The 9,755-nt window shown below is 41.0% G+C and overlaps 1 protein-coding gene across 2 annotated transcripts in view; it reads right to left on the reverse strand.

The window, feature by feature from the left end:
* Positions 1-9,755, reverse strand: part of ASH1L (ash1 (absent, small, or homeotic)-like (Drosophila)) — a 251,011-nt gene that overhangs the window by 62,901 nt on the left and 178,355 nt on the right. For both annotated transcript variants that reach the window (XM_011928346.1, XM_011928345.1), the window contains exon 7: positions 2,925-3,019. In XM_011928346.1, coding sequence (XP_011783736.1) covers positions 2,925-3,019 — 95 coding nt within the window. The remainder of the gene's footprint in view (positions 1-2,924; positions 3,020-9,755) is intronic.

The following is a 9,755-nucleotide window of genomic DNA, read 5'->3' on the forward strand; positions in this document are numbered from 1 at the left end:
TTTTGAGATGGAGTCTCACTCTTGTCACCCATGCTGGAGTGCAATGGCGTGATCTTGAACTCCTGGATTCAAGTGATCCACCCACCTCAGCCTCCCAAAGTGCTGGGATTACAAGTGTGAGCCACCGCGCCCAGCCTTGTTCTTATTTTCAAAGCCTATTTATCATAAGCAGATTTTAAATTTGCTGAGAGCCTGCTTCCACTGCTATGATCTCATTAGTAAATACAAAAGACTCCTTCAAAAGAGCTTTGGCACTAATTCTAGAGAATAAGGAACTTACTCTTACCTTCATTAAGTAAACACACGTAAAGTTTATGTAGCTGAGAATTAAACCTTGTAACTTCATGTTGTAGTTAAATCTGTCTACAGCCACCCAACACAGAATAATTCAAGCAAACTAATCTTTACTGAAGAACTTGTTTCTGTCTGCTGATTAAAAAACTGCTAGTACTGAACTCTCTCACGGAGAAAAGGGGATTAGCTAATCAGAATATAAACAAGAGCTCCACAGTCAAGAGGGTCAAGAGAATCATAGTTGAAAAAAACACTACAAGACATAGAATCAACATTAAGTATACAATTAAAGTGCTCCTGGTTTCATACTATGTGTTTAATGAACCCCTTTAAAGCAATTTTGTTTAAACAAACCAAATATATGAAGAAAACCTGTCATCTACATTCAATATTTTATCCTAATTTCTTCTTTTCTTTTCTTTTTTTTTGAGACAGAGTCTCACTCTGTTGTCCGGGCTGGAGTGCAGTGGTGCGATCTCTGCTCACTGCAAACTCCACCTCCCGGGTTCACGCCATTCTCCTGCCTCAGTCTCCCGAGTAGCTGGGACTACAGGCGCCCGCCACCATGGCCAGCTAATTTTTTGTACTTTTTAGTAGAGATGGGGTTTCACTGTGTTAGCCAGGACGGTCTCGATCTCTGACCTTGTGATCTGCCTGCGTAGGCCTCCCAAAGTGTTGGGATTACAGGCGTGAGCCACCGTGCCCAGCCTTCTCCTTTTCTTTCATTTGTATGGCAAATATTTGATAAAATTCTATTATGTACCAAGTACTGAGAAATCTAGGGAGAGTAAGAAAGACAATGATCCTGTACTACCGGAGATTATAATCTAATGGAGGAGACAGATAAATAAATAAACATTGTAATTACAGATATAGACAGTGATGTTACCTATAACAAAGAGAGGTGAAGCCTCTTTTGGTGAGATAATCAGGAAAATTATTTTAAAGAAAATGGTATTGAAGCTGATACTGACATTAAGATCATCCTTAAAAGAGTAGCAGAAACCAACCATGGGAAGACTCTGAAAAAGAGCTTCTCAGGCAATGGGAATAACAAGCATAATGACCCTCCAGTGGGAAAAAGCTTGCTATGTTCTAGAAACTGAAAGAAGGCCAGTATGATACAATATAGTGAATAAGATTGAGATGGGAATGAATAAATGGAGAGAGATGGGGTAATCAGGAACCAGATCATTCAAGTCAAGAAGTTTGCTTTTTAATCTGATGGTAAGCCATGCAAAGGTTTTAAGTATGATCTGGGTTAGGTTAAAAAATAATTTCTGTTTTTAATGAGTAGAGGCTGGGCCACATGGAAACACGACTATAAAGAGATCTGTTAGATGGCCATTGCAGCAGCCTGAAGAAAAGATACTATTGTCACAGACTTGAGAGATAGCAATGGGATGTGGAGAGAAGTAGGATATATTTCAGGGATAGAAACACAACAGAACTTGGAGATGAACTGGATAAGGGACAGAAAAAAAATGGGAGGAACTTAGAATGACTTCTTGGTACCTTTTACTTATCTGATAAGCTCAATAATAGGGTCCTAGAAGGTACTACAATCCAAATGCTAAACAAAGCCTTGACATTTTTGCCAAGAATGAACAGTAGAATAAATATCACTCTATTTTCAAGCAGATACTCAGTAAAAGCAGTGGGGCCTCTTTCTCTGATCATATGTGTGTATAAATCATCTGTTTTTGAACGTGGAAAGTATTTGACACTGAATGGCTAACTACTTGGTTTTTCCTAGATGACATACCTAGGGAAACAAAAGGTACAGACATAGTGTTATTTATCTAATTTTTTTTAGAGATAGGATTTCTGTCAACTCAGGCTAGAGTGCAGTGGCAGGATCAAGACTCACCACAGCCTTAGCCTCCTAGGCTTGGGTGATCCTCTCACCTCAGCCTCCAGAGTGGCTGGGATTACAGACCTGTGCCACCACACCCAGCTAACTTTCTTATTTTTTGTAGAGACAGAGGGTCACCAAGTTGCCCAGGCCATCAACTCTGGGGCTCAAGCAATCCACCTGCCTTGGCCTCCCAAAGTGCTAGGATTATAGACATGAGCCACCATGCCTGGCCCAGTGTTATTTATTAAGGCTCCAGTGAACAAGATTTATACCACTGTGAAACCCTGACTATCAAACAGTGTACAAAATTCTTCAGAGTAGGGCCGGGCGCGGTGGCTCAAGCATGTAATCCCAGCACTTTGGGAGGCTGAGATGGGTGGATCACGAGGTCAGGAGATCGAGACCATCCTGGTTAACCTGGTGAAACCCCATCTCTCCTAAAAAATACAAAAAACTAGCTGGGCAAGGTGGCGGGCACCTGTAGTCCCAGCTACTCGGGAGGCTGAGGCAGGAAAATGGCATAAACCCGGGAGGCGGAGCTTGCAGTGAGCTGAGATCCGGCCACTGCACTCCAGCCTGGGCGACAGAGCGAGACTCTGTCTCAAAAAGAAAAAAAAAAAAAATTCTTTAGAGTAAGTTTAAGTAAAATGGTAAAGAAGAGCTTGATCTCACTGGAGAAACAGAAATAATAACAAGATTAAAAAGACATTTCCCTCAAACCCAGGAAATACTGTTTCTTCTCAGCAATATATTGTGTAGACTCAGTACTTACCAACATGAATGGGCGCTGGGAATAATCCATATTCATGCTCTCCTGGAGTATACTCCAGCTTCTCTTTCTTTAATTGGATCAATCGACTCTTTGGGCTGTGATAAAAAAAAAATGGGAAACAGTCAGAGGCAAAGAAATTTCTTCCTGTAGTCAAATACAGGTAACAGATCATTCTATGAGGAGAGGGTACCAAGTACATTGAAAAATTTTAAAAAAAAATCTTTACTTCTGAAATTGTCTTTAAGAAAGAGGCTCTTGGCTGGGCATGGGGGTTCACGCCTGTAATCCCAACACTTTGGGAAGCTGAGGTGGGAGGACTGCCTGAGCCCAGGAATCTGAGACTGGCCTGGGTAACAAGTGAGACCCTGTCTCTATTTTTAAAAAAAAGAAAGAAAAGAAAGAGGCTCTTTTATTTTCTCTGACAGTTTTGGAGAAGGAACACAAATTTTAGATCTGATTATAATGACTGCCTTATATTTGGTTACTTTATATCAATACTGTGAAGTAGGTAAGCAGAAAGATGCTGTATAAGACGGAGTGACTTGCCTTGATTTTAGTAGTTGGGAAGGAGATTTAAGCTTCAAAACCTCAGTTTCTTGCTCAACATCTACTCACTATATTATTCTCTTGCTTTTATTCCACCATGTCTCTCTAGGCTTGTGTCTTCTACTCATATTATTGGTTTGTTTCCTAAAGTTTAAAATGAGATCTCAAGAGATTTCATAAATATATAAAGGGGGAAAAAAAGAAGGAAAACAAAAAAGAAAAATGAGAAAAAAGGGCCTTAGAAGAGCCTCATTTAATTATGACTATATTTTAGCTTAAAGCTCCACTTAATTCTTTTTTTTTTTTTCCCAGATGGAGTTTTGCTCTTGTCACCCAGGCTGGAGTGCAATGACATGATCTCAGCTCACTGCAACCTCCATCTCCCAGGTTTAAGCAGTTCTCCTGCCTTAGCTTCCCAAGTAGCAGGGATTATAGGCATGTGTCACCACGCCTGGCTAATTTTTGTATTTTTAGTAGAGATGGCGTTTCACCCTGTTGGTCAGGCTGGTCTTGAACTCCTGACCTCAGGTGATCCATCTGTCTTGGCCTCCCAAAGTGCTGGGATTACAGGCGTGAGCCACTGTGCCCAGCCTGAAGTTCCAGTGAATAAGGCAAAGCTGATACATTTCTTTCCTCTAATAAAATTATAACACACTGACTTTTGCCAGGCATGGTGGCTCACGCTTGTAATCCCAGCACTATGGGAGGCCAAGGCGGGTGGATTATGAAGTCAGGAGTTTGAGACCGGCCTGGCCAACACAGTAAAACCCCGTCTCTACTAAAAATATAAAAACTAGCTGGGCGTGGTGGCAGGTGCCTGTAATCCCAGCTACTTGGGAGACTAAGGCAGGAGAATCGCTTGAACCCGGGAGGCGGAGGTTGCAGTAAGCTGAGATTGTGCCACTGTATTCCAGCCCAGGTGACAGAGCTAGACACCGTCTCAAAAAAAAAAAAAAAAAAGCTGGGTGTGGTAGTGCATGCCTTTGGTCCCAGCTACTTGGGAGGCTGAAGTGAAAGGATCACGTGAGCCCGGGGTGGGGCAGAGGCTACAGTAAGCCCAGATAGCACACTGCATTCCAGCCTGAGTGACAGAGCCAGACCCTGTCGGGGGAAAAAAAAAAAGCAAGCATGGTAATAAAAGGCAATGCATGATCATGGATTATAGAAAGATTGCCGGCCAGACACGGTGGCTCATGCCTGTAATCCCAGCAGTTTGGGAGGCCAAGGCGGGTGGATTACCTGAGGTCAGGAGTTCAAGACCAGCCTGGCCAACATGGAGAAATCCCATCTCTACTAAAAATACAAAAATTACCTGGGTGTGGTGGTGCACACTTGTAATCCCAGCTACTCAAGAGGCTGAGGCTGGAGAATCGCTTGAATCCAGGAGGCAGAGGTTGCAGTGAGCCGAGATTGCGCCATTGTACTACAGCCTAGGCAACAAGAGCGAAACTCTGTCTCAGAAAAAAAAAAAAAAGAAAAAGAAAGACTGCCATCATAAAAGACATTATGAAGACAATCTTTATTTATTTATTTTTTTCTTGAGACAGAGTCTCACTCTGTTGCCCAGGTTGGAGTGCAGTGGCATGATCTTGGTTCACTGCAACTCTGCCTCCCAGGTTCAAATAATTCTTGTGCCTCAGCCTCCCGAGTAGCTGGGATTACAGGTGCCAACTACTGGGATTACACCATGCCTGGCTAGTTTTTGTATTTTTAGTAGAGACAGGATTTTATCACGTTGGCCAGGCTGGTCTCGAACTCCTGACCTCAGGTGATCCGCCTGCCTCAGCTCCCAAAGTGTTGGGATTACAGGCGTGAGCCATGGCACCTGGCCAGCTTATCTTGATAATTCATAAAAACAGGTAATAAATATGATGTGCTTTAGGAAAATATTAAATGATTTTTAATTTACTCTCATAAATTTATTGATTAATATTTAAACAAGTATAAAATTATTTAGTACCAAATAACAAGGAAAAATAGGATCAAAATCATACTGACAGGGAAAGAAAAACTGTCTTGGATTTAAAACAAAGTTCCAGTAAAAACAATATATTTATAAAGACCGCTATGATCTGAGTCTATTAATATAAATCTAGGACTATAACATAGATGCACTGAAACACACCATAACTGACACAAATGTAGATATATGTAAAAGCACTTTATAAACAGCAAAGGAGAATACAAACATAACTTAATAGATGTAATAAATGTTGCTCATAGAAACTGTTCTGGATAGAAATATAAAGTCATTTGTCATTTGATAGTGATACATTCTGACAAATGCTGTGTGAACATCATAGAATATACTTACACAAACCTAGATGGTACAGCTTATAGGTCCTAGGCTACAAACCTGTTTAGCATTTAACTGTACTGAATACTGCAGGCAGTTGTAACACAATGGTAAGTATTTGTGTATCTAAACATTTCTAAACATAGGAAAGACAGAGTAAAAATACGGTGGTAAACGATAAAAAAGGGTACACTTTATAGTACAGAGTACTTACCATGAATGGACCTTGCAGGACTGGAAGTTGCTCTGGGTGAGTCAGTGAGTGTGTGGTGAATGAATGTGAAAGCCTAGGAAATTACTATACATTGTACAAAAAAATGTACAAAAAAGCCAAAATGCTAGGAAAGCTATGACATCACTAGGTGATAGGAATTTTTCTTTGCTTTTTTGAGACAGGGTCTCATTTGGTCTCCCAGGGTAGAGTGCAGTGGTGAGATCTCAGCTCACTGCAGCTGCAGCCTCAACCTCCCAGACTCAAGTGAACTTTTTGCCTCAGCCTCCTTGCCCTCTGAGTAACTGGAACTACAGGTGCATGCTACCACGAAGGGATAGGATTTTTTTTTTTTTTTGGTAGACACGGTGTTTCACCACGTTGCCCAGGCTGGTCTTCAAACTCCTGGGCTCAAGCGACTTGCCTGCCTCGGCCTCCCAAAGTGCTAGGATTACAGGTGTGAGCCACTGTGCCTAGCCTATAAACTTTTCAGGACAAAATTTGGCACTTAATCCATTTTGAAATGTCTATCTTGGGTAAATATGAAATTGATGAACCAAAACAATTTCCTCATATTTGTTACCACATGAGAGGGCAGATCTATTTAAATCTCTTTAAGGAGATTTTAAGTCATAGATATTTTAGTAATTATACATAGAAAATGCTGCTGGGTCCTACAAGGCATCCAAGTTGAACGAAGGGTGGCCCTAGCCATAAGAAGCTTACAATTTGGTGGGAAAACAAGTACGTATGCAGATACCTAGATTACCTATCAGAATGTGATAAAACTTTGAGGCTGGAAGCAGTGGCTCATGTATGTAATCCCAGCACTTTGGGAAGTTGAGGCAGGCAGATTACCTGAGGTCGGGAGTTAGAGACCAGACTGGCCAACATGGCTAAACCGTATCTCTACTAAATATACAAAAATTAGCCAGGCGTGGTGGCACCTGTAATTCCAGCTACTTGGGAGGTTGAGGCATGAGAATTGCTTGAACACAGGAGACAAAGGTTGCAGTGAGCCGAGATTGCACCACCGCACTCTAGCCTGGGTGATAAAGTGAGGTTGTCCCACCCCAACCCCCCGACCCAAAAAAATATGTGATAAAACTCATGACACTACTTACTAGGAGAAGATACTAAGTTCTACAAAGGGAGAAAGAAAAGTAATTGTAATTAGGAAAGAATTAAGAAAACTTATTTGAAAAGATAAATGGGATTTTGACAATGAAAAGTGAAGTAGGGAAGGTAGTTCATACTACACAGAGCAGACATCTAGGATAAACCCCAGGAGGAAAGTGTAAGATGGAGGAAGTAAGGAAAATGATCAGATGTGGCTAAAGGAACAAGTATTTGAGGACTATGACTAGACAAATAACTAGAAAAATAGGTTATACAAGATGAGAGTGGGACTTAAATATTATGCAATGATTCTACAGGAAGTAACAAGGTTTCAAAGGAATCTGGGCAGGGAATAATGACCCCAATGAGGACATATGCTGGGCATGGTGGCTCACACCTGTAATCCCAACACTTTGGGAGGCCGAGGCGGGCAAATCATGAGGTCAGGAGATCGAGACCATCCTGGTTAACATGGTGAAACCCCGTTTCTACTAAAAATACAAAAATTCAGCTGGGCGTGGTGGCACGCACCTCTAGTCCCAATTACTTGGGAGGCTGAGGCAGGAGAATCACTTGAATCTGGGAGGCAGAGGTTGTAGTGAGCTGAGATCGCACCACTGCAATCCAGCCTGGGCGATAGAGTGAGAAAAAAAAAAACAAAAAACAAAAAAAAAGAGGACATATTACTTCTAAAGAGGAAGAGTCTTAGAGGAGTAATTTGTCCAAGGTCACAATATAGTGACTGTGGAGTAAGACATTAAATAGTATTTTGTATGCCTACTTCATGTATAGAAAGCATTTTACCACTGATAACTGAGTAACAGGTACTATTTATCATTGCCATTTTAAAGCTGAGGACACTGAGGATCAAGGGTTGCCCAAATCAATAACTTGCCCAAATTCATATAACTAGTAACGGATGAAGCTAGGATTTGATAAATTCTATAGCCACAAATGACAATTCTATTCTACATTCCACTGGCAGTTAAACTTTTTTGAAAATACTGTTTTCATAAATTACCTTTCTAAAGATGTTAACATTTCTCTCAAAACAATCTATCAACCAATGTACAGTCTACTTTCTGGAACAGATTTATTTTGCTAATTTTACTTAGATAAACATAAATTTACATATTTCAGCATAATCAACTATTCACAGGGAGAGACGGTCCAGACCCATACAAAAGATAAATTAAGATCATACCAGCGTTTGTTGGGTGTGTTGGCTCATGCCTGTAATCCCAGCACTTTGGGAGGCTGAGTCAGGCAGATCACTCGAGGCAAGGAGTTTGAGATCAGCCTTGGCCAAGAAGGTGAAACTCCATCTTTACTAAAAATACAAAAATTAGCAGGGCGTAGTGGTGTATGCCTCTAATCCTAGCTACTCATGAGGCTGAGGCATGAGAATCGTTTGAACCAGGGAGGTGGAGGTTGCAGTGAGCTGAGATCGTGCCACTGCACGCCAGTCTGGGTGACAGAGTGAGACTGTCTCAAAAAAAAAAAAAAATTGTTAAAAAAGATTACCAGTGGCCGGGTGTGGTGGCTCACACCTGTAATCCTAGCACTTTGGGAGGCTGAGGCGGGCGGATGACTTGAGGTCAGTAGTTCAAAACCAGCGCAGCCAACATGGTGAAACCATGTCTCTATTAAAAATAAGAAAATTCAGAGTCTCAAAGAAGCAGATTCTCTCTGTTGAAGACTTGAAGAAACAAGCCACCAACCATGAATTACACAACTGCAAAGAAATGAGTTTTACCTACATCCATGTGAGTCTGGAAAACAGCCCCAGCCTCAGATGGTACTTTGATTCTAGCCTTACGAAACACAGAACAGAGGATCTGACTAAGCCAGAACTAAACTACAATTCTAGGGAATCTGTGAGATAATAAATGGATGATATTTAAGCTGCTAAATTTGTAATAATTTCTTCAACTGAAAGGGGCTAGAAGCATGGCATCATAGCAAGAACAAATACCCTAGTAGCAAAAAGCACATGAAAAATTCAGATTTTGACTTCTAAATAATAATCCTCACTAAAAGAAACCAAAGCTCCTTGAGGGAAATAGTTGATTCCAGATGCAGGCCAAAGAAAGAACAAGTAAAGTCTGATAAACAACAGCAGAAAAGTAAACCAAAACAAAAAAGTAAATCCTCACTACGCCAAACAGCAGAAAGCAGGGAAGTGCTCAAAGATGAGTAATCTGAAGACACGTATAAAGGAAACAGTGGCCAGTTTAAAGGGGCTCCTGTGGTAAAATCAGAGAATTCTGAGTAGTTTCCTATAAAATACTAATAAATAATAATATATTCAATTTTATGCCAAGCATGATAGCTTATGCCTCCTAGCACTTTGGGAGGGTGAGGCAGAAGGACTTCTTGAGCCCAGGAGTTGGAGTCAAGCCTGGGCAACATAGGGAGACCCTGTCTCTGGAGAAGAACAAACAAACAAACAAAACCACCCAAACAAACAAACAAAAAATTCATGTGTCTATATGGCATTCAAACAAAACAAAACAAAACAAAAAAGTTTATGCAAAAAAAAAAGAGAAGCTCATCTTCACCAGAAAATGTCAGCTAAAAAATCAAGAAATAATGGAATTAGAAAATTTTCTGGCCGGGCGCAGTGGCTCAAGCCTGTAATCCCAGCACTTTGGGAGGC

The sequence above is a fragment of the Colobus angolensis genome, unplaced genomic scaffold (genome assembly GCF_000951035.1).
Source record: "Colobus angolensis palliatus isolate OR3802 unplaced genomic scaffold, Cang.pa_1.0 Scaffold77, whole genome shotgun sequence".
Taxonomy (NCBI): domain Eukaryota; kingdom Metazoa; phylum Chordata; class Mammalia; order Primates; family Cercopithecidae; genus Colobus; species Colobus angolensis.